Source organism: Candoia aspera, chromosome 5, assembly GCF_035149785.1.
Source record: "Candoia aspera isolate rCanAsp1 chromosome 5, rCanAsp1.hap2, whole genome shotgun sequence".
NCBI lineage: Eukaryota > Metazoa > Chordata > Lepidosauria > Squamata > Boidae > Candoia > Candoia aspera.
In genome coordinates, this window is record NC_086157.1 from 84,188,323 (window position 1) to 84,214,771 (window position 26,449).

The 26,449-nt window shown below is 35.8% G+C and overlaps 1 protein-coding gene across 1 annotated transcript; it reads right to left on the reverse strand.

Moving 5' to 3' along the window:
* Positions 1-3,585: 3,585 nt before the first annotated feature.
* Positions 3,586-26,165, reverse strand: PCNP (PEST proteolytic signal containing nuclear protein). Its single transcript, XM_063305597.1, has 5 exons — positions 26,059-26,165; positions 16,243-16,463; positions 15,564-15,638; positions 12,617-12,672; positions 3,586-12,228 (listed from the first exon to the last, which is right to left on the reverse strand). The coding sequence occupies exons 1-5, from the start codon at positions 26,111-26,113 to the stop codon at positions 12,102-12,104; spliced, it is 534 nt and encodes a 177-aa protein (XP_063161667.1). The 5' UTR covers positions 26,114-26,165; the 3' UTR covers positions 3,586-12,101.
* Positions 26,166-26,449: the final 284 nt, after the last annotated feature.

The following is a 26,449-nucleotide window of genomic DNA, read 5'->3' on the forward strand; positions in this document are numbered from 1 at the left end:
GAAAGGGGGGATTCTAGTATTTTCAGTAAGTGATAAACTTTTAATGAGTCCAGACCTTTCTGTCTTATTTTATATATGTACATACCCATTCAAGGGTAAGCTAAGTTATGTAAAGTGCAGAAATAAGAAATATTAAGCACAGAAATTAAAAGCAGGAGATAAGAGACAGCAAATGGAAATTTAAATCTAATTTACACCTTCACTACACTTCTCCATACCTTTCTATCCTTGCAAACCATGCTTGCTTCTACCATTTCTATGCGCTAGTTCATACAGAGTCCTTTGTCTTTTAAGTGCATCATTCTTCTCCACCAACACCATCCAGCTACAGTTTTCTCAGTCTTTCTCTTCATCTCAACCCATTCATGAACTTCCTAAGTGGTTGGATGTAGCAGTATGTTGGTTGGCAACGTAGCCTTTAAATTTCCTATCTTGCATAGAATAGGGTGAAAACACATGGGGTAAAATTGGATACTAGTTACCAAAATCTGCCAAAACTGACCTGATACTGCATCCTTATCATTAGCAGGTAATGCTGCATGTGACATACAATAGATACTACCCAGGCTCATAACTTACTCTATATTATTAAATGCATTATGTCTTATTTGATTTTAATAAAAATAAATGAAGTGGATTAAAATACTATTGTAAAATTGTTAGTTATGCTAAGCAGAGCTATGAAATTGTTTCCTGTTCAGTTATGATGTAATAAGGCAGTATATTTTCTTTTTGAAACACTTCTTAGCCCCTATTGCACAGGAGAGAGATAACCCAAGCAACGGAGGGTGGGGATGTGCTCTTAGATTCAGGTGCACTATCTAGCCCTGCTAACAAATGACCACAGTGGTCCTTACTACCAGAAATGCAACTGCTCTCTGAAATGCACTCAAAAGATTTCCAGAGCTATATATAGAAGAGGAGAAAGCATTTATATGGAAAGCAGTTTTTCAAGGAAGAATATTACTGAAAAATACTGTTCAGTACTAATAACAAAGACTCCTAATATGAATTGATGCTTTGTCTGTTTGCCAAGCAAATGTCCCAGTTTAACAGTTTATTAGAGCAAAGGAGGTAGATTGCTTTAAGCTCTGCATGTGATCAGATGGTCTGTCTTAAGATAAATCACTAATCAGGGCAGTTATATTTTCTCAATCCAGCTTTAGCGATGTTAGAATAATTCCAGTGATTTCAGGAAAGTCTAAGACAAATATGACTAAAGTCTGAACACAACTCATTATAAAACCTAAATGGTCTATAATCCAATGAAACAGAAGGAAACAAGATATTTCTATGCATAAAACAACAGAGGAAACCAAAATTTGTTTTAAGATAAATGTGTGTTTTCGTATTTCCCTTGGTACAGTTTAGGATACAAACAAATTATAACATATGAACTTAACTGTGTTTCTAGTTTTGTGTGACTTAGACAATTGTCTCAACAACTAGATGATATGCTAAATATTATGCAACATCCCATGTAAGTATCTTCTGTTTCCAATTTGCATTCCCATATTAATGTAGCATAGAAAATACTTGAAATTCTGCAACGATCTTATGAATACAACTGAGATTTCAAAATCTTGGTTATTTTAAACCTGAATTACAGGGCAGATACACTTTTTCACTGTTTTGAGTCAGAGGAAAGTTCTGAAAATACACATTAAAATTAGTATAGGACAACTCAGTTACAGAGTTCAAAAATAACAAGCAATTGGTTTAGAAAGGCACTAAATAGATTTCTATTTATGCAATATTTAGTTATAGGTTTTGTGCTTTTATGATAAGAAACCAAGAAGATGAATAAACGTTTTGTAAAGTCTTGAATTTTCATAAGGAGTAGAACCACCACAGTTGTAAGAAATAACTTTTACATTTCTTGTTTATAACAAAGAATTTAAAGGAAGTATAAATTACAGGCTTTTAATTGCAGACAAAATAAATTGCATACAAATACTTAAAATAACAAACATATTTTGAACTTAAGAGCCCAGACTAACTGATAAAAATTCTAGCTAAACTTAAGAAAACGGGGGCCAGATCCAATAACATGAGCAGATTTCCACTAAGGTAATTTAGAATCTTTTCCATCTGCTGCCCCAAAGCTATGGAGGTTCTCTCAACTCCTTTCAGGAAATTCTTGAGAGAGGCAATTTGGTCTGCCAATAGAGACATTTCTACAGGTAAAAGGACGGTGTTAAATAAACCCTTTGATGCCATTTTTCTTCACCAGCAAGTTTTAATTAAGGACAACAGTGTTGATGGTAGACAACTGGAATATGCTCATTAACATTCAACTCTACACTACAATATACCTGAAAACTATATTTTATCTGACATAATTTATACTTACATACTGTACTGTCATCTATTCTCACTAGACCAATCAATCAATAGTTTTTTATGCTACTACTAAAACATCATAAAGAGCTCAGATATACGTTTATATGCTTTTTTGATGGTTTTAGATAAGAGCATTCGCAGTTCTGCTTTAGTAACCTATTACTGAAAGAACAATTATGTAACATCAGTCCAGCAATATTAAACATGAAACTGCCAGAAATAAAAGCAAAAACTTACATTTATATGTTACCAATTTTATGTAATAATACTTGGTGAAATAGTTGTCTTTTATAATATATATTAAAATATAAAAGAAAACAGAATAGTGGTGCTTACTGGAAAGGCTATTTCTAGTTTGATATGTGGAAGAGTAAAGGTACATAACTTAATCATTTTTGCACAGAAAGAGGACATTGCATGAAGGTTACTTTCCCTTAGTACAGCTTTTCCTAGGAAGCTTCTCTCAGGTTCCATACAACTGTCATCCTTGAACCAAAAAAATTAAACTAATTAAATAATGCAATACAAAATTGAGCTATGATCTAAGCACTCAAAACTTGTTTTGGTACAATGTTGAGTCATGCTGGTTACCATTGTGTATATAAGAATCAAGATTATTTATCCTGGTTAATTTCACACACCACACTAGAAGGAATCAGATATTTCATTTCCTTTATACATGGAATGTACCCAAGTTGGGGCAAGTAAAAACTAACCAATATTGTGGATGAGCTAAATGGCTATAGTATGATAGTTATTTGAACTCTTAGTAATAGTTCAAAAGGAAGAAGTTGGCAGTTTTCAGAAGGCTGTGCAACTTACCAAAAGGAAAGGTATACTGAGGACAATCTTTAAAAAACATTCCTAAAGAACAGTTAAAAATGAAGAGGACAAAACACCAGTTAGAAAACAATGAAAAAAGATGGATATTTTTCTTTAACGGAATCTTATGGCTTCCCTCCCCTCAAGTCCTGCTGTGCTGCCTCATCGGGGCAAGTGCCTCATCTGGGGGGAATAAGCATAGAACCCAGGTGTGTATACCAAGAGTAAAAATTCCCAGCAGAGTCACCCAAGGTGTGAAGGTCATCCTAACTGCAAAGCAAAAGCAAGCAGCCACCTATATTGGGCAGCAGTGATGTAGGAAGATGCTGGAGGTGGATGATCACTGTACCTACAATGGCAAAGACATCAATTCATATTGCATGGGAGATGGGAATGGTATACTGCTCCTGTATTTTTACCACACACACCCCCCACATGGATAGAAAATATAAAATGATTGACGATAGTGCCAGATGATGGGCACCTCAGGTCAGATAGCACTCAACATGCTACTGAGGAAGAGCCAAGGATCTTTCAGGGTACTAATGGTGTTTACAATATGGTTGGATTAAATTCTCTGGAACATCTAGTTGCTGATGTTGCCACGTAGCAAAAGAAAATATGAAGCTGCAAAGACAGAATTACAGTGGGAATATGAAATTTAAGAAGCATGAATATGGGAAAGCTCTACACAGTGAAAGATGAAGTGAAACAACTATACATTGACATTTTAAGCATCAGTGAATTGAGATGGACTGGGATTGGACTTTCAGTCAGAAGATCACTCTGTTTATTACTCAGAACATGAAAAACAAAGAAGGAACAGTGTTGCTGTTGCTTTTATAGTCAGGAAGGATATCGCAAGAAAAGTCTTTGGCTACAATGCCATCAATGACCAAATAATATCAATTAAACTTTGTGGACAACCTTCAAGTTTATGTTCCAACTAGTGATGCAGAAGAAGAGGAGGTTAATGAGTTTTATGATCAAGTTCAATTTCAAATTGACAGAACACACAAGCAAGATGTGCTGCTTGTGATTGGGGACTGGAATGCCAATGTTGGAAAATTGAGGAGGAAACTGTTGTTGGATCTTACGGTTATTTTGGTTTCAGAAACCAAAATAAAGCAGGAGAATGACTTATCAATTTTGGCCACTTCAATGATTATTCACAGCTAACACATCTTTAAAACCCAACACCTAGAGTCATGGACATCACCAGAAGGAGTACACTGAAATCCAATTGACTATATTAGATAAAAGGAGGTGGAGGAACTCACTTACAGCATCAAAGACATGGCCAGGTGCTGACTGTGGAATTGATCTTGAACTGCTCATGTGTAACTCCCAAGTTATGCTAAAGGAGAAGAAGAAAGCCAACCAGTTTCCACAATATGATCTTCAGCATATCTGTCATTTTCCAGAACATCAGGAATCACTTTGAAGTCCTGAACCTCACTGATAGAGGACCAGATGAACTGTGGAATGAACGTAAAGAATTTGTTAAGGATGAATGTGAAAAGAGACTGCCAAAGATGAAGAAACAGATGAAAGCAAATTGGATGTTAGAGCAAACTGTGGAAATTGCCAAGAGAAGCCAAAGCCATGAAAGGCAAAAATCTCAGAAAGGAACTCAACGAAGAATTTCAGAGAACTATTAGAAGAGACAAGAAGCAGTATTACATCTCTGAAGACATTGAAGATGGAAACAGACTCAAAATTCTTTCTGAACTCAGGAGGTTCTACCTCGAATTGGTATGCTAAAGGACACCAATGGGCAGATAGTGACTGATTCAAAGAAGATCAAAGAAAGATGGAAGGGCTATACTGAAATACTGTACTGTAATGCTAGGAAAGCTGGAAGGAGAGGAGGATGGCCAGAACCAAGGTGGATGGACTCAGTTACAGCAGCAATAGGTACACAGATGGAAAACCTCAAGGACCTGGTTTGGGACAGATTGTCATAGAAAAAATCTATATATGTGATCACTAAGAGTCAACACTGACTTGAGGACAATCAGTGGCTTCCTGTATGTGATTAATCTACTTCCATTTGTAAGTCTGGTGAAGACCTGTTCAGAACTTCACAAACTGCACCCTGGGGACAAAGAAAGAATTTACCATCTCATCACTTAGTTTTAAAAGGGTCCTCTTTCCCTGCTATTAGTAGCTGTTTTTGGATGGAAGACTGGGCTTTGTATTAGTAATTCTCATACAAATAAACCCAATATTTGTTACAAGGTGTATTATTTTGAATAATAATTTCCAAGACTTCAATTTAAATGCCAATATTCACAATTGCACAAAAATTGGGGAAAGGTAAATGTAACCTTGGCAACTACTTATTCAATTGTTTTAGATTCCCTGCATTTTTTTGGTTGAAGATACGAAGAGTACATGGAGAAGTGAAGATGCTACTGTTTATTCCATCTATTATCTTTCCTGAGAGATCAAATTGGCTTGGTGGGATTGGCTTTGTAATTAACACAAATGATTAATTTATTCTTTCAGGAACGATCAGCCCCACCTTTAAAGTTGCAGCAATTAGACCTCCCTTCTTCACAGAAGTTATTTAGCCTAGCAGCCTTGAAAAATTATAGATTAATCTCCTTTTTATCAGTAGGCTACAGAGATTCAGAAGGAACTCCAGAAACATATAGAAGATATTATCTGGACCCAAGCCAGAGAGAGACATGTAGTTAGAACACCTCCTCCTTTCTCAAATGATTGAAGAGGGATACAAAAAGAAAAAAGGAAAAAAAGCTGAAGCAATAGTCTGGATGAGGGGAAAAAAAAGGCTTGAATGTTGTTCCCCCCGCAGCTCTCTAGGAAATATTTTTGAAAAGCAACTGCTTCTTCCAATTAGATGTAATATTGCCCATCAGAATAGGTCTACCAGAAGTAGATACTACTTCCAGCTCTGTTTAAACCATGAAAAGACAAAGCTAAGTATTCTGATGGTCTCAGCTTGAATTTGCTCATTTGAACAAAGCCAGCACAGAAGAACATCTTCACTAACAGATAAAAGCTTTCTTACTTGCCTTTTCCAGGCAGCTTGCTCCTGCTCCTAGCCCAACAACTCTCTCCAGGACTTACCAACAGTGCCTTCTGACAGAGAATAAGAATTAGTTATTGCCTAGCCCGCATCTATGAGGATTTTTTTTAATGACCTGGTGTTGCAATATATATTCTTTTGTTTTGCTTTTTTCAGTTTTTAATTTCAAAATAAAAAATGCATTTTAGTACAAAAATACATCATAAAATATAGTTTATGTGTAGACTGAAAAAAAAATGGAATTATATGTACTGGAACATTACTTCTGGCACCTGCAAAGATTATGAAATCTTACTATAATAGCTCTTCCAGCTAAAAATAGAAGGAAGTCTTGTTTCATTGGAGAAACTTGTGAAGTCTTGCTTTATCAAGGCTGCCAATTGTTTCAGGAGAAAATAGAGAAGAAATCAGGAAAAAAAACCGTTTTCTAATTCTGCAATCAAGCACCACTCTGATAATTTAGCTGAGCATAACAAAATCCATTTTTAAGAAAATATCACCTTGTTGTACTTTATTAGTTGTGATGAACTGAGTAGTGAAGGAAACTGTGCTCAACTCCTTGTCTAGGCACAATAGGTAGCTAAAGAGAACACGAAAATATTTTTTTTTCCAAATCTTGAAGACATTTGCTATAGCTTCCAAAGGTCTGATTTGGAACTGTGTCAAAATTCTTCAAACCAAATAACATGAGTATGAAGAAACTGGATGTTTGTACTGACAGTGCACCGATAGTGCAGGGGTTCACAATATAAAATGACAATAATAGAAAATATTTCCAAAATAAAAACACATTGCATCATCCACCACCAAACATTGGCTCCCAAATTCTGCCCTTCAGGTGTGTAAAACACAGCATCCTCTATTAATTTATTTGCTTTGTTTGTGAAGATTTGAGAGCTGATCACACAGGTGGTCTGTACCACATGTTATCAAAGAGAATTATGCTTAGACAGTCTGTATGATATGAAAGAAGAAGTCACCTTATTTTTGGAATATTGTGGAAAACATCAAGTGTTTGAGGCTTACAACAATGATACTTTTCAGTTGAAATGGACATATTTGGCATTTGAAGCCTTGAACACAAGAGCCTAGAGCTTCAAGTAGCAAATATCAAAATGACTTATTTATTGCCAACCCCTTATCTATGGATACATTTGAAGCAAGTGTAAGACTTCATGCTTATCAACACGGGTTACAGTACTATGCTGAACTACACTGGACTAGACATGTCATTTCTGCTGGAGCTTGTAAAAGAATCGTAATCCTTTATTTACACAAGAAATGTATTATGGGGAAACCTCTAGCTCCAACAGTTGAGGAGTCTATTAATTAAACATTAGGACTGATGCTATAATAAAGTTACAACTCATGTTGAGAGTCTCCATTTCAGTAAAAAAAACAGCAGGATCTTGTTCTCTTGGCTGTTTATGTAAGCCATGACTGTGGCATTGCCTGTTCTGAGGATTCAATATTGCTGAAGATTTGAGAATAGTAAAGAAACTTAGATGGTATGCTGTGCATAAATATTGGGCTTCCTGTGGAACTTCCCTGAATGACTTGGTCTCGGTAGTGCTGTGCATAAATATTGGGCTTCCAAGTACTTCCCTGAACTACTTGGTCTCAGTAGTGTGATTTCTAAGGTCAGCTGTTGGCAGCATTCAATACTGAGGGAATCCTTCAAGGGAATAACCTTGGTTCAATTTGGATGAATCTGACCACCAATTCTGTAACTGACTGTGCCATACTAGACAGCAGTGGAAACCACTGAAGAGGCTAGGAATAGAAAAATAATCAAGATTAAATCTCCAAATGTGAAATCCTCAGGTTTGGGATAACAGCACACAGTAGTTTCATCAGATCTGCTGTCCTTTGTGGTTTGCTAGAATATACTCTTTCTCTGGTTAGAAATATAGGTCCTAAGATTTTATCCATGATGGTTTCTATGTATTGAATAACTGAAGGTTGATCGATACAGGTTTAACAGGAGACCATTCCTCTCTAAATCTGTAAAGTAGGATATGTGGATTATTATGGATATGTGGATTATTATTTTTTTGTCAGAGGAAGTGATTGGATGGATCTGCAAGGCAGCCAAATGGACAGATGTATGGATTCTTTGACAGTAATGCTATACATTTAGAGATAATAATTTTTTGAGGATGAAATGAGCTTGAAATGAAGAGATTTATAATGAAATGTAAGTACCAGACTCTAATGAATTTAGTTTCATTAGTGAGAAGGAATGGGAAGATGCAGACATGTTTTTCCACAAAAAAGTAGTACAAAGGAATCTTACAAACTCAATGATGTAGCTTTCTTAATTATCAGTGGGCAGCTGCAGAGATAATGAGAAAGTGTTGAAGCTTTACCCCCATCAGGAAGTCTATGGCATAAAAAATGAAAGTACCTTGCCTGCAAAGGTTTGCAGATGGGTATTTCTGGTACAAAAGGAAGGAAACCAGTAGCCTAACCAGAACTGCAGGAACTATATCCACAACAGTCAAATTTAAGCCTTCATTAGTGACATGGTCACCACTGCTGAGCTCTCTCTGAATTTATCTCCAAGTTCAATCAGCATATCCTGAAAAGCATTATCCCCATAATAGCTCTTCCATGGGAACAGAGGCCTAACAGGATCTAAACAAACAAGCCAAGTCCCAGTCTCTCAATTAACCTGGTAAGTAGGATATAGAATACTGAATCAGGAGGTCCAGAAATATGAGAAAATCTTGTTGAAACAAGAAAATCCATTTGAACATCTGTTCATTCATTTCCATGCACCAACAACACACAATGGGGGATGTTTCATTCAATCATTTGCCAGTCATGTTATTACTCCTCCCAGTTGCCATAAAGGAAGCTGGCACTTCCATATTCTCTTTCCACTGAAGCAAAAATAAAATAAAGAGTCATGCTGCTGCAATCAGGATCTGCACTACCATAGAAGAGATGGAGTATCCAGTGAAACCCTATTTTGACACGCCTCTCTAGAACCATCCTAATTGTGAAAAGTGTCAGTTAACCTTCCAATCAGCCCTTCAGATGAGATGGGGCAGGTTGCTTAACTACAAATCAACTTGAGGAATTAAGAGTGCTGTTAGATCTACTTCCCTTAGGGTTAATTGGCTGCATTTTTCTGTTTGTGCAACATTCTAATGTTTACATTAATTCTCCCCCAACCCCTCCAACTAATTAAGTGTATTAGGTGAATAGGAAACATAAGATCCTGTGGGCCTCCTGAAAAGTAATGCTTCTTGGATTACTGGACTTAGCAGACCCTTGTTAGACATCAATAAAATGTAAACATTTGGGGTGAGGGAAGAGAGCTCAGTGTTAGTAAATTGGGAATCAACAACTGCTCTTCAGATGCAATGGATGTGGGAATGACCTTGGGAGGCAGGGAGAAGAGACACAGCCAAGGGAACAGTCAGATAAAAGGCAACTTAGGCTGCAGCAGGAATGTGGGCAGGGCAAACAGCTCAGAAGGGACCCTCCCTAGTTTCTTGGGCTGTAAACTGGATGGGGGGGGGGATGTACTTTCAGACTTGCAAGATTCTGTTAATATAACCTTACGATAAAGTAGAATTAGCTCATCTGGCCATGCTTCCTGTTTGGTCTACCTTGCAAGGCTGACATCAGTACACCTATTCAACCATTTCCATCCTCTTGCCTGATAGAGGAGGTTACAGCTATTTTAACTAATAACAGAAATATTAATAAATCTGATTAAAGTTTCCAAAATCTGATCCTTTTCTGTCTCTTCTCAGAGATTTTCCTGAAAATATGTAATGTGGATCTGAGTCATGTCCCTGGCAGATCTTTTAGGGAGGGGCAAGTAAAATACCATAATTAAGCTGATTGATTTAAGCTTGTTCTTACAACCACTCTTCTCTTTAAATAAGGTAGAAAATAGGTGAGTGGAGAGAATATCTAACCAGTTTTTGGACTAGTTCCTTTTTATCAACCAGCTGATTAATAATATTGGTAATTAACTACTTTTAAAAAATAAAGGGATAAGAGAAATGCAGCAAAATTGAAGACTACGGTACAGGAAAGCTTTTCCTAATCAAACAGTATGGACAAAGCTTCTTTGTAGAAAGAAACTTACTTTATTCAGTTCTTTCTGTCATTTGCATGCTGCATCCATTATATTTTGCCATGACTAGCTGGCTTTCCAGAACTTTTTTTCTTCCTAGTTTTACTGAAGCTGCAGGGTCAGCTTTTTTGATCCATCGGTTGCAACAGGAATTGACCAACCGGGTTGTCACCTGAGCCTGACGTCATGGGCTGAGAGAGAGTGACTGGCCCAAAATCACCCAGCTGACTTTCGTGCCTAAGGTGGGACTAGAACTCACAGTCCCCTGGTTTCTCGCCTGGAACCTTAACCGTTAGACCGAACTGGCTCTCCAGGTGGCTTTCCAGAATTATACTTTTAATTTTCTAAAGCTGTTTAAAAGCTGCATCTTTGCAGCCAGCTTGTGACATCTGGTGGCACCTTTGCAGCCAGCTGATGCTTTTAATTTCCTAAGACTAAACAAAGATACAACTGAACAGGAAGTTGGAAATATCCAAGCATAAGTGGTGCCATTTTCCCTGGGCATGGTTTTAATGGAAGAGCTACACTGTTGAAGCTTTGTACAGAGCCAAGACCTCCAAACCAACTGGAGCTTCAGGTTCCAGATGCTGACCTATATACATATGCTTCAAAGGGCCACAGCAGGTAAGCCTTGGAAGCTATGCCAACCAGAAATATGGTACTTTCTTTTTTACTTAAGGTATTAGAAAGTCCTAAAAAATAAATTAAGGAAAGGATATTTCCTTGAAGAAAGAAGAAGCTGGAAAAGAAGAGCTGAAAAGGAAGGGGGGATTGCATCTGCTTAAACATGAATATAATGCAAAAAAACCAAACTCACATGATTCCTTGTCTTCAGAGCAAGGAGGAACTAACTCATCTTGGTTATCTCTCATACCAAAGTTCTAGCACATTATACCATCAATATATGGAAGCAAATTGCAAATTTCTGCATGTTAGTAAGCAACTGCTAATTTAAATGTGTGTGCTTCCTACTCCTATAAGAAATTATAAAAAATACTGACATTTAAAACATGATAAAAGCATAATCATCCTTTTGAAAATGCCTTTTTCTTTGATAACCTATGAATCAATCTATCTCAAACTGACAAACATTGACAAGCACTGGTCAAGATTCAAGAGTAAGAAAATGTCAAAAATACTGATTTAAATTTGATATGAATGTTTGTTACTAATATGTATATACATGCAAGACCCATTTCTTAAGAATGAAACAGGCTACAGAGGGATTACACAATGCTCAAGAACAGGATTATAATGCTAATCTACCACAGTCAAAAGTCTTAGATTGAAATGTACTAAAATTATTTTGGAGTAGTTTATTTTAGTTTTTATGCTGATTAAAACAGTCTGGCAAGACTTCATGTAGTGAACCTCTATAAAAGTAGCCTTAAAGAGATAAGCAACTAACTTATCACGGAACAGATCCGATTTTTTTTTAACACAGTAGCATTTAACTTAAAACTGATTAAAGACAGAGTGACTTTTTCTATTTTCATATAAGAATAGTTGTAAAAAGAAAATTCTTTTAAAAAGATACCACTTCCAATGCCTTTATTTCCATAACCTTGTGAAATTAAATGCATGAAGCTACAAAATTAGCAAATGCTTTGAAATTTGTATACAAAACATAAGTTACCTCTACTTTTAAACTCATTTTTTTGTTGTTGTACCACTACAAACTTTTAAAAGTGGCACTCAAAATAGCTGTATACCATTCTAAAAAAGGGCACTATTCCTTTAATATCATACTCTCCCATTTCCCAACACCCAGATCAAAATAGGCAACTAGTCATCCTGTTCACGGACGTTTCCAAGGTGAGATTTCATATTACGTTCCCATAGCTTCTGGTTGTCAGAAAACCCGTGCTTTCCTTTGTTGAAAGAATTTGGTCCTGCTGAAGTTGGAGTATCCCTGTAAACAAACAAAAGCAATTGATTTACCTTTATTAATTTAGTACTTTAGTTAAAAATATTTAAAGAGGCTACTATTAGAAAATGGGAACACATATCCATATGCAGCTGGCAGCAATATGTTTATAATGCTAAAATATTGTATTTGGACATATTTTCTGATGGCATAAGGTAGACACAATAAAAATCTATTCAACAGACTGTTAAAAGCCAGAAATGATAAACCACAAACTCGGTATGTATGAAATCCAGTATGTAGTCCCTGACTTATTTGGAAATAAATCTGGAAGAGCTGCTCAAGATTTTAGCTTCCACATACAGCCAAGCTACTAATATAAAGAATAATGCTCTATCATTTTGCTACAATGTTAGTATAAAGGATATTTTACCTTCCAATGTTCTTCATACGCATTTTAGCTTCTGGAGGCATCTCTTCAGGTTCACTCTAAATAAAGAGAGAACATGAACACAATTATTTTGATGTCAATATTGTTTATATTATGAGTGGGTTTATTTCTTGTTTCTGAAGGGGCTGGGTTTTTTTATGCTGATTTTGATTGTCAGCCCCCAATGCTTTTGAGAATTGACAGCATATAAGTCAATCAATCAATCTATCAATCCCAGATTTTAATTGTTACATTCAAACTTAACAATTTAATATATTAAAAATCTTATCTAACCTAAAGTTTACTGTTTAAACCTTGTCATAGCATTAGAAGGACATACAAAAACACAGCTCTTCAGGCTAAGGCAGTTTACTGCCCCTAGCCTACACAATCCCTGACAATTAAGGCTGCGCAGCAATTCAGATTCAAAGACAAAAAAGTGCTTTGGACTACTAATGTTGCACTTCTTAGCAAGTCTTTAAACCAAACATATTTTCCCCAGGATTGACAACTGCATGGTCATGGATTTGTTTATTATAATATTATTAAATATGTACACGGCCCAACTCCCATCTACTCTGGGCGGTTCACAATTAAAAAAGGAAAAAAAAACAGAAAAAAATAATACAATAGTAAAAACATGGGCAAAAACAAGAAGCAGACCCACACTACCCAGAAAGGGGCTTCAATCACTCTCACCAAAGGCTAGGCCTTCAAGGTCCTCCAAAACACCAGTAGGGTGGGTGTTTACAGGCTATAGATGTGTACTACATTCACATTCCTGCACACTACAAAATATTGAATCCAAAGAACTGCACAGCCCTACTAACTATCCTGGCTAGAGATGATGGTACTAAATGGGGTAAATCTGAACTAGAAACATCAGATGCAGTGAAGAAACGAAACATTGATGGGAAACTCTTACCCTCACATCAAGACAACTTTTTAAATTAATAATCCCATTAAACTGCTGTTACTAATATGGAAGGACAACATGATATTGGCATTCTAAAAAGAATATGAAGTGAAACCATCAATATGAAGTGAAGCGAAGACTACTCTGTATACCCAAAATATTTATTCAGTTCCTCATTATGTTATTCAGAAGCAGAAACATATGTGGAGTTCTTGATGTTCTCTGAGCTTGGTTGTTTGCTTGCAGACATTTAATTACCTGCCTAGGTATCATCATCAGTACTAGTGAGTGTGGAGTTTGCTCCTTGTTTATACATAGTAGCTTGCCTTGCCAGTGTCATTGGAGTTGCAGTTTTCTCCTTAGTAGTTCCTTGATTAGGGTATTGTTTTCTGCTTGTTCGCCTACTTGTCTGTCTGTCTCCTTGGTAGTTCCTCTTGATTAAAGTATTGTTTTCTGCCTCTTTGGTGTTCATGCCTGTTTATCTGGGTGTAGGCTGCTAGAGAAGATATGTTCTGGTCTTTTTGTTTCCTTCTTAGCTTTTTTATTCTCTCTTTTGAAGGGTATGTAAATGTGGTTTATCTCTATGAGTCTATTGATGGCTGATTTGTTTGAATGCCAAGATTCCAGGAATTACCCAGTGGTTTCAGATTTAGCTTGGTCTAGGATGCTGTTTCCCAGTTGAAACTAGGGTTGAGTCTGTCCATCTGTCGTGAGATCAAGGAGTTTTTATCATGTCATCTGACTGCTAGTTTTTATCATGTCATCTGAGTGCTAGTTGTTGCTAAAAGATGCACTCTGCTAGTCTTCTGTCTGTCCTACATAGTGGCTGCTACAGTCCTTATACTGTATGTTGTAGATGACTCCTGTTTTTTTTTTCTTGGGCTACTGGATCTTTTAGTTTACTTAAGATGTTTTGGAGGGCTTTAGTTGGTTTGTGTGTTACGGTGATGCTGTGTGGTTATAAGTCTGTTGGTTGTTTCTGAGATGCTTTTGATGTATGGCAGTGTGATTCTTTTCAAAGCTTGTGTTGGTTGTGCTGTCGTGGGTTGAGTGGCCAGGTGCATTTTGATAAAGTTGCATGGGCATCCATTTTGTTGGAAGATGTTGTAATAGGTGGCCTGTTTCCTTTTTGTGGTATTCTGAGTTGCTACAGTGCATTTGTACTTGTCTGATTAATGTTCTTACACAGCTTCTCTTGTGGGAGGTTGGGTTGTTACTTTGGTAATGGAGCACTTGGTAATTGTGGGCTGTTTTTCCATAGACTTGCATTTCTAATTTGCCATCAATTCCCCTGCTGATGAGGATATCCAGGAAGGGTAGTGTGTTGTTTTCTTCTTCTTCCTGTGTGAAGTTTATTCCTTTGAAGATGTTTTTTTAATGTGTCTTCTCTCGTTGTTCCTTTTTTATTATGACGAAAGTGTTGTCTACATAGCATATCCATACTTTTGGTTTTACATGTGGGAGTGCTACAGTTTCTAGATACTGCATTACAGTCCCAAGAGTGGTGATCCCAAGGGTGTTCCTCTGATTTGTTGGTATATTTGTCCATCAAATTGAAAGTAGGCAGTGAGGCAGAGGTTGATGAGGTCCATGATTTCGATCTTAGTGTGTCTGGTTAGGTCGAATGTGTTGTATAACAACCAAGCTCAGAAAGCACCAAGGACTCCATAGTTCAACCCTGAACTACATATATTCTCTTTTATTGACAGAAACATATATCAGACAGACAATTTGTGTTTCCCATGGGGGTGAGTGAGGGTGAACAGACACTGCATTTTTCAACAGGTGAATGAAATAGAAAAAATGAGAAAGGTCAGCAATACAAAGATTAGAAAGATGCTTTAGATGCTTACAATATACCACCCTATGCAATAATTGGGATTTTTAAAAACAACTGAACAATTACTTGTTTAGACTTAGCAAAATCATACTTTAGACAAATCTTTATATACAATTGTAGAATAGAAGATAATGAAGACATCTTCCTTCCTCTATCTATTTTTAGCCAGATCCTACAATACTTCTGTTACTCACATCTTCATCTTCATTGAATATTGCTGCTACAGAGAGTGTTTTTGGAGCTAAAGTTGAAGCAGGCTCTTTAGGTTTCTGAAAGAGAACAAAGGCAGAGTTTTATTGATGCAAGGAATCAATACAATACAAATTAGTAATTAAAAGCATGCTAAAACTACTTTACTAAACACAAACTGGACTAGACATTTTAACAGTACTCTCGCTTTCCCCACCCCCAGGCTATATGGAAAATATATTACACTAAGTCCAGCTACTAGAACAAACAAAGAAACAAATACAAACTCTATATACCTTATGAAACAGGCTACTAATTAAATTCATATAAATGAATTCATATACCTAATCAAGGCTGAAGTATTAAAAATAAATTAATAATTGCTATTTATTATTGTCAGCATACAGCACTGCTAAAAGTTACGTGCCCATTACCACACCACAGCAAACATCAGAATAGAAATTATCAGTACCTTCATATTCCCAGCAAATTCCATACCCCCTAATATCTTATAATAATTAACTGTTCATAAGAACATGACAATAACAAACCATTTAAAATACATATGGTTCAATTAAGTTGAAATGAACATTTTAAAGACTATTTTTTAATGTCAAATTAACATTTATCCCTGCAAAGAAATACTGAACATTACAACTTCAAAACAACTTTCTAACAGCTTACATTTGCTCCAAGTTTGATGGATATTGCAGATGGTTTCTTTGAAATCTGTGAGCCAATGGCAAACCCAAACTTGGACATTTTGGCAGGAGCAGGTCTTGTTGAGAAGTCTTCGGTATCTTCATCAGCTGCACGTTTTTCCACACTACGACTCGAGCTTTCCCCTCCATTACTGGAAGAAACAGTCTTAGTTTTCACAGGTTTTTCTGCCTCTTCTTCAGGTCCTGGTGAAGTCGAAACAACTTACCAAGATGAGCTATTTTTACTGAGTGGACTGATGGGAGCAGCAACCTCATAAAGCACTGTTATTCAGAGGCGACTTTGCACTTACAGTGTCAGCACCTCCACAACTGTTTATACAGAGCACACTGTAAGGACATAGACATATAGTGAAGGGAGCTCCTATCACTCAGCTAATGCAGAATAAAAATAATTATACGCAAATATATTAGAAAGAGTCGTGCATCTGTATGACATCCTTACGAAACTGTAGGAGTTATTTCAAATCAAGCCAGAATAAACTCACAGAAATAATTTAAAGATCTAGCTTTGAAAAATCTCAATTTACACTGTCTTGAATTACAGAAGTTATAGAAAGATAAAGATCATAAAACTGAAAATTGTAACATTTAAACTACAAATATTTATGCCACAATATAATTCTTAGATCTTGAAACTGTCACAAAGCTTATTATTGGCTTATTGCAACAAAAAAACAAACACTATGCAAATGGCTATGTGGGATTTAGTAACATTCATTCTATTTAGCTAGTTTTTAAAAATGGTTTTTGTTGACTGGAGCTTAGCTGATTCCCCAAAAGCTAAGCAAAGTAGCACCCAGGTACTATTGACATGGAAGGACACTAGGAAATTCCAGAGTTATAAGCTACAAAGTGAAGCTGAAAAAACATCCTGAAATAAGGCAATAAAAAATCTTGTCAATACTGGTGGCAAGAACATGATGTGAATGTGTCTGTGAAGTCATGAGGAATTAAGCTCAACTTGACAGTACATTTCCTTTTTATCAACCAAAAATCTGTCCAAGATATCCATGCACTCCAAACAAACTAATCGTTTTGTGTCATCTGGATAACTGCTACTGATAGTTTATGATAATATTTTCTTGATCACATGCCTTGAAATATATATTTTAAAATTATACATTCTATAACAATAAAATCAGTAAAAGATCTAAACTTGAATAGTATTTTATAACAACAGTAGAATAATTAAGTTTATCCTGACATTAATCCTTCTCACTTTCAAAGATACTTAGATAAACTACAAAGCACAGAAGACTAGTTTATACACTAGTTTATACAAATTAAATTTTACATTAAAGGCAGAGTTCTTTACTAAGAGTTATCCTAAACATAATCATCCAGAAGTAAATTTCATCAAATTATGCACAATTTAGTTTCTGGTAAAAACCACTAAGATCACAAGTTAGCTTTAAGAATATTTGAAATTAACACTATTTAACCTATTTTAAAAGTACTAAAAGATTTTACAATCAACCTTTAAAAACACAAGTCAAATTGCATACACAAAATGCTTATTGTTTGTCTACTGGTATGTATCTTTTAAAATTCAGGATTAATAAGTGCTTAAATATACTTTTAAATTTCTATTATTCTACAAAGATTATTTTATAAAAGAGGTCTGCTATACTTCACAGACACTTAAGCATGTAAAAAAAGTTTCTCATTAATATAATACCTTTGTCTAGATTGATGTGGATTTTCCTTTTACGTCAGAGAGGTTTAATTTGGCTTTTCAGTGGATTGGCAAGTACCACACTCCAAAAACATAGTGGCAGTATCAGATCAAAACATAATTTGATTTCATTTATATTTGTAGATAAAGCTAAAGAATGAATATCTTATTCTCTTTTATGTATTTAATAATTTCCTCCGTCACATTAAATATTACAGTTTGGTAATAGTTTTGGAGATCTCTGTGGGCCACACCTAGCATTTTTGGGAAAAATGGTTTAAAATTGGATACTGCCATTCATACTGTAGTACACTTATGTAACTGTTTTTAGAATGTTACCCCCACCCTTTCTCCAGGTCTATGATTTCTTCTATATTTAGAAATCCTACTTCATATTGGGATAATTAAGAATAGAAAAATAGTGAAGTTTCCATTTCAGAGTCACTGGCAAGTAGGCAGCCTTATATTATTATAAATGAATAATATAATTTAGTCTTCAATCCTAAACAATAATTTAAACAAATTATATAATATTTTCAGAACATCCTAAACTTTGATGCAGACATACAGCATCAGAAAAATATATCTGCATATGCTCATCTGAACCTGTTCTACACTGAAAAGCACAGCATCAAACATTAGATTGTAACAGAACACAAGGGAAAAGATGGTTTCTAACCAGGTATATCCTAGAGCCATTTGGAATCTTGCCGGTTATGTGGGTGTGTCATTAATAACCTGATCATCACTATTGCTAGTTAGATATTTATCCTTTAGCAGGAATGGTCAGTGGTAAAAGGAAATGAGGCTGCCAAAAAACACAGTGGCTAGACACCATCAAAGTTGATACCAGCCAGAGCATAAAACAACTAAAAGAAGCTGTACAAGATTGGAAAATGTGGAGAGAGACGATCCATAGAATCGCCAAGAATGGGACACGATTGAACAGATAGCATCAGCATCCTTTGTTGGCCCAGGGGTTCCAACAGAACATCTTCCTCACAAAATTTTGGTTAAATGCTTTAAATCACTTGATTTATAATGGTTGTTGTATACACTTTAAAATATGGTTTTCTTAACATGATAAACCTATATATACTTGGCAATATATTCAATTGAAACATGTACTGACAAAACAGTATAGTCCAGATGCTTTAGCACCTGCAATCCTAGAATCTTTGAGATATGGAAATCCTGAAGTGAATCCAACAATTCAATTTTATATAGAATTGAAAAACAGAATGAAGGTAAAACAGACGATTGGAATACCTAATCTTGGAAAATCAATGGGTCCAGGTTTTAAACGTCAGGCATACTTCTTTTGACTTAAAAGTGAAAATAATTCAACAGGAGAATTCTTTCATGTCTATTGGACCCCTCAAAGAATGTCTAAAAGGGGTTGAATATCAGATTTTTTGTGTTGGCATTTCTTTAACTCATATGCTTTCTTTTGTTTTTAAATTATAATATATAAAGGGGTTGGATATTAGACTTTTTTGTGTTGGCATCTCTTTAACTCATATGATATGGTCCTCTCCAGCCATAGCTTTCTTTTAGTTTCAAATTATAATATATGCTAATACAACTTGGGGAAAAATATAATAAAAGATGCAAATGTGAAGTTAAACCATATCCCTAAAATATGGAATTTGTCACTTTATGAAGAGCTTTGGCTCTACCGAGACTGGGATTGGCAAGGAGGATAACCTTATGTACATGGAAAGAAACTGTAGTGGCAATGTGCAAGACCATTGTTATTTCAAGGAGTTAAGTGTCATATATTGATTTTCTCCCTCACACAAACAAGATTAGATTTATTTTTAGTTATGCTGATGCTTAATTGGCTTGTTTTTATTTCTGTTTGGCATGGGGGGGCAGATAAAATCACAAGACTGAGAGTTTGTAAGTCCACTCCTCCAACAGCTCTCCAGAAAATATTTTTGTTTGGAGTGGGGGGAGAGATAAGAGAAAACCTCCAGATTGTTTTGTTAAGCACTAGCTTATCTGTAAAACTTCCCAGGCTCTTGGATGATGTCACAGACAGGTGTTTTTGGGCCTTGAGAAGCTTCCTAGTCAAGGTCAGGTCTCGTAGCCTGCAACCATGGAAACATGGTCAGGAGGTTTGAGGGATAGACTTGGATAAAACCCTTAGAATTGTTTTGGAGTTTGGGAGCTTCTGCACAGATCCTGCGCAAGGGGTGCTGTGGAATACTGCCATCCTGGGGGGTCCCTGTTGCCTTGGTCAGGAGGCTCCTGGCAACATAAAAGGGACTGCGTATCAATTTTCTTAGGCCTGTTATGATATCTTTCTTTATGCTATGCTTTTTATGCTTTTCTATAATCTGCCTAAACTGTGTTTCTGGTTTAAACTGTGTTTCTGTTTAACTCTGTTTGCTTAAGTTTATAATAAAGCTTAAAGTTTCTTTAGCCACTGACGTGCTTATTATCTGGACCTAAAGAGAACCAATTGTCTGAACATCTGATCACTGCTTGGACACTTGGCAGAACAGAAACTTACCCTGCTGATTCCAAGGAATTGATTCAGGGTAGGAGCTTATCTATTTTTGATTTATGTTCTAAAAATGAGATGAAGCCATGTTTCCATATGATCTAGATTTAATAATGAGCTAAAGGATTCAATTACTTCTATATTGATAGAAGAGTATATGGATCTCTTTTTTTTAACATTTTCTTTAACATTTTCCCTCTTTTTTCTTTATTTTTGTTATGTTTAGTTAATTTAATTGCAACCATTATATGAATATATGTATGCATGTATTTTATTGAATTTAGTGGCCACCTGACTCCAGGCGACACTAAGCTATTTCTGATGATTTTATCACTATATAACCACTACTGCATTTTTTTTCTGTTGAAGTTATAGTTGTTTGTATTCCACTATTAAAAATAATAAATCCCATTGCTAATTAGAGATTACTCTCAGGAGATAAGATGGCAACTAAGAGATTGCAATTTGCAGACTTTTACCAAGCATATGTTTTATCCCTTTATAAATAAAAACCATCAGCGTATTTACTTCATTATTAATAAAACATTCCTTAATTATCAATTCAGGCTTTTCTTATTAGAAGCCCCATGTGAAGGTACTGTGAAGTACCTTTCTGGTCACCAAAAGATGGACCCAACAGAAAAGTCTTTCCACCTCTTCTGCTAGAAGACATGGCTTCTTTCCATCATGTTAAGGAAACCTGCTTTCTTCAATCACACTCAATGACCAACAGAGTACAGGTGCTTCTTTGCTGTATATTTTACCATAACAACAAGACTTGCCATGGCCAAAGAACATATGTGAAATGGAAGAATGTATAACAATTAAAGTAATTATTTTGACCAAGTGGACTGCAATGCCTCAGCAAAGCTGCGTCTTGCTGGTTGAATACACCAGAACATTCTCTGTATTAGAAATACAGATAGTCCTCGTTTAGCAACTGCCTTATTTAGCGACATTCAGTTACAATGGTTATGAAAAAGTAACCTATGACCAATCCTTGCATTTATGGCCTTTGCAGATTTGTAAAGTAAAAGAAAGCTGAAGTAAGATCATAAGTATAGCCATAGTTTCACTTAGCGACTGCTTCACTTAACAACAAGTTGCCAGTCCCAATTGTGGTCGCTAAACAAAGATTACCTATACATTCTCTAATCCATCTTCTAATGGTAGATTATCTAACTTGCCTCCCTGATAAACTATCAGCTGTTCTCCCCTCTAGAACAGGGTTTCTCAACCAGGGTTCTGTGTAACCTTAGGGTTCCCCAAGAGGTCACTAGGGGTTCCCTGGGAGATCACAATTTATTTAAAAAATTATTTCAAATTTGGGCAACTTCACATTATAGAGGTAAGTTTCATTCTTTATTTTTAGTTTAAGAACACTGTTAATGCACATATACAGGCCTACACATGAAACAAATAGAATAATTTTGTAACTTGTAGCCTATATTTGAGCCTGAATGTGCAGGGGTTCCCCAAGGCCTGAAAAATATTTCAAGGGTTCCTCCAGGGTCAAAAAGTTGAGAAAGGCTGCTCTAGAGTAACTTGATATATACTTCTAGAGTTATGACCTACACCTAGCTTGTTCCAGTTTTATGGGGTCCAGGTAGAAACTGAGAAGCACAATTTCCAGTCCTCGATGGAATTTGGTGTTGATCTAATACCTGAAGCAAGCATTTAATCTTATCCTTTAACTTAATGGAATATGCATAGATACATGCTGAAAGTGGCCCTACTTCCCCAAGTCTCATGGCCAAGGTAAAGGCTACCAAGAATATACTTACCTATTCCTGGATAAGTATGTTAATAGGGATGTTAATTGGCATGGTGGCATGCTAAATTTGACCCTGCCTCAGCAATCTCCTTATTTTTTTTCTGGATAAGTATGTTAATAGGGATGTTAATTGGCATGGTGGCATGCTAAATTTGACCCTGCCTCAGCAATCTCCTTATTTTTTTTCAGTGTTTTACTGCTTAACTGAAAAGAGGAAAACTTTCATTTAAATTATTGCTCCATGATGATCAATATGGATCTAAGTTAAGAAGACTAAGTATACAAGGATTAACCCCTCCTCTGAGGGGGAACAACTTCTTGAAATGCAGCCCAAGCATCCAGCATTGGCTGAATTTAATCCTTACCCACAAGAAAAAATAACAGAAAATGAAAATTATGTGGAATTGCTTATCACTTTTTAAGCTCTTTTAGAGTGCTTTAGAATGACTAAATTAATGCAGAGAAAAACTATGATGTATGTAGTTAAACTGAATGTTTTGGAGATCTGACTTTTCAGATCAGAAATTTTAAGAGCTACAGTACAGGATCATATTGTTTATCTCTTTCATATAGAAAATGGGTTGGTCACATATATATTTATGGAAATTCAAAATGTAGTTTCATTAGGAACATCCAGAGGAATTTAAAAAAAAAACTTCTTGCAATTAAATGTTTTCTTAACAAGTTTTTATGGCTATCCACTGAGGGATATAAGACATATATTGACTCCTTCATTCCAATATTGTTGGAGGTCTATATTATTATTTTGGATAAAGCTTTTCTAACTTCCTATTTCCTTTGATGAAACAGTTACACAACTGTAATTTTGAAAGCTAGTAAAAATTTAAATGACTATGCAAGATACCTTATCAAATGTTGATGCCAACATTCTGATAGCAACCTTGGGACATAGATTACATATCATATAACTTTTGATTGTCCATCTTGTGTAATATGGCTTCATGAAAGAGTGACAAGTATTTAATTTATATTAGATTACTAATGTATCATATATATATGTGTGTGTGTATTCATAAATATTGAAATTAGCAGTGGTGGTCTCACTAGACCTGGGAAAAGCCTTGGAGATGGTACAGAACAAATATTTGGAGCAAATTCTGACGAAATACAAATTTCCTTTTTTATTATTCATGGATTAAAATGTGGTACTCTGACCTTTTGGTGAGGATATAATAAAATGAATTATTTCTTCATCCATTAAGATGCCTTGGGGATGCATCAAGGATGCTTTTTATCTCCTCTTATATTTCATTTGATACTGGAAACACTGTCCTGTCTTATCAAACAACTGAAAGACATTCTGGGCATCAAAGTGGATGAGGCTGAATGCAATTATATCATTACTGAAGAAATATATGTCCTATTGTTTATTATGAATGTTCTATACCAAAATGTATTAATATAATACAAGTTTGATAAATTATATGATTCAGTTAAGTTGTGTAAATCTTATTCATTCCCTATAGGCTCTAATATATTTAAGAAAATTTGACGCATACTTAATATTTATATCACTGTAAATAAACATTGTGCAAAAATTATCTCAAGTAATTTGGTAAGAAGCAAATGTAAATCTATTACACTGTTCACTTCAGATCACAGATTTGAATATATGGTTAAAAGTCCAAATGAGTTTATGGAAAAAGATAAAAATTATAAAAATTAATATTCAAGGATACTTAGAAGGATTCTCATATCGATACTATTAAGACATTTCAAGCAGACTGATAGGTAGTAAAAGAGTTTTTATGGGACACACAATATTCATAGATTTTCTTCATCTAAAATAAAGCTATCATATAATAATAGTACTTTAGTTTTCCTGACTTTCAGCTTTATCATTTGGCATACATTTTGAGTTCTATCCCTCTATGGAATCCAACTGAGAAAGTCCAAAAATCTTTATGGGCGTAATTTGAAATTTATTATGCGGTATCTCTGCTATTTTGGCAAGTGCTTGTTTTATTTTTTAGTCAAAATTCAGTTGTATTTCCAATATTAAAGGCTGCAAGATAAATTTGCAAAGAGTTGTGATGGAAATATAATTTGATCCTTATCCACACTATAAATTTGCACTAAAGAATAACTGTAGTTTGAAAAGATCTACCTCTTTGCAGGTAGATCTTTAAGCTGGAATTCATGGGCTAATGTATTAATATATTACATTAGCTTAAGTTTTTAAACTACTTTTATTATTACAAAAAAGAAAAAAGAAAAAAGAAAGAATCTAGATGACTAACACTGCAGAAAGTCAATTAACATATAGATGCACAGCAGTACCTAGCTCCTGGATAGGTATCCCTCCTTAATTGTGTTTTGAAAATTCTGAATCTATTTTTTTAAATAAACAATGAAAGAGTATTATTAGGGTGGTTATTAATTATTTGCAAGAACATGGAATAAAATATTTAACTATCCAATACTCATACATCAATGGGCAAGGGTCTTAAAGAATATTTAGAATCTTAACATGAGAGTAATTCAACAATAAATAAATATTAATGTTAAATGGATACCTCAGAGAATGTTTAAAAACCATATCAACTTCATTATGCTGGAACTCTGACTCTTTTATGTATCGGTTTGCCCAATTGTTGCCTTGTTTTGGTTTAATGTATCTAAGTTTGTAAATACAATTTTGGAAAGAATAACAGCTTGGAAAGACACTGACATGATTTTGAAGCATTTATCCAAAATTTGGAATGTATCACTGTCCAGAACTATGGATTTAACAAGCATGGAGTGAAGCAGACACTAACTACAAATTGCTCTTCAGTGCTGGAAAGACAATATTTACCTGAATAAATGTCTGAAGAGTTGAACAGTACTAAATTGTTATAGAAGCTTGCTATAGAAACCAAGCAAGCTGCATTTATTATTAGCATGAATCTAATTTTTCCATCTCCATATCCCCTAGTGCTTCTACAGAAATACAAGATCGATATAGAACAGTGAAAATGAAACACTGTAACATTAGATAATCATATGCTCCAGAATACTTTTTCTCTAGCATCATGTTCTTTATATGTAGAGAACTATTACTCCCATAAGACCAGCAAGTATACCCATATTTACAGATGGGGCATAGTTTTATGGGAATTGTAGTTCAATACATCTAGAGTCACTACATTCGAGAAGTTGTTCCTGAAGAAAACAAATCATTATGCAGCATGCATGCAGATTTATATTTGCTCTACCATTTATATATGTTATGAGGCTTATGCCCAGATAAGCACATATAGGATTCCGTGGGACAACTCTGGGGACCATTTGTCTCACAATAACTATAGAAAAATGTTGATCACATTTCCAGAATTGTGTTTATTGCTACAGCGAGTAACTTACACTAACATCTGCATTCTGAAGTCACTGAAGAGAGCAATGTTCATGCTAAGCTTTATCTGCAACTCTCTTATGTGAGAGTGACGGCCAGATACGCTTCCAATCGCGTAATACACGCAAGGAGCTACTAGTCTGCCAAGGCACCAGCTAACCTGTCTACAGGGGTCTTGCAGAACCTACAGAACACCTCGGGGCTCTGACAGGGACCAGACCATCACAAACTGTCTGGAGGTTAGGCCATGAGCTTCTTCGTGAAAAGGTCCCAGCCCAACTAGAAGCCGATGAACGGGCATTAAGAGAGGCAGCCTTCCCACGGACTGTCGAGGGTGGAGAAAGATCCCCACAGCCGACTACTATCACTCGACACCCAGCCCTAAGAGCACTCCCACGTCTTAAATTAAATCCTTGTCTAAAAGAAAATGGTTCCGGAACGGAAATACAGGCGCTGTATGTTTACCTCCGTCAAGCCTCGGTCGCTTCAGCTCCACATCGTCTCCTTTCCCGTCCGCCATTTTTTCTCCTGCTCCTCCCTCCCCACCCCGCCGCTATTGGGCCGCGAGTATGCGCAGTAGTACAGCTTAAGTCCTCCCAATATCCGACCGGGAGAGTAGAGAGGAGGCTAGAGAAGCCTTCCTTGCCAACAATGTGCCTCGTTCTTCGCTCCTTCTACGCTTTTGCTTTGTTTCTTTCCGAAACCCTAGTTGGGAAAGCGGCCGTTAAAGAGCGGCGGCGGCGGCGGCGGCGGCAATCGTTTGACTTGCTCGATGTTCCCTTGATTGGACATGACATCACCATAGTTTCTGCCTCAAGCACACAGACAAACCGGTTAGGTTCAAGAAATGCTGTTA

What these genes read in the sequence shown, in the direction of transcription:
- PCNP (XM_063305597.1), bottom strand. Translation starts at nt 26,113, where the DNA reads ATGGCGGACGGGAAAGGAGACGATGTGGAGCTGAAGCGACCGAGGCTT. An exon ending in CCATCAAACTTGGAGCAAAT is followed by an intron (nt 15,639 to 16,242) that starts GTAAGCTGTTAG and finishes GTTCTCTTTCAG; the next exon opens with AAACCTAAAGAGCCTGCTTC. An exon ending in CGTATGAAGAACATTGGAAG is followed by an intron (nt 12,229 to 12,616) that starts GTAAAATATCCT and finishes GTTTGTTTACAG; the next exon opens with GGATACTCCAACTTCAGCAG.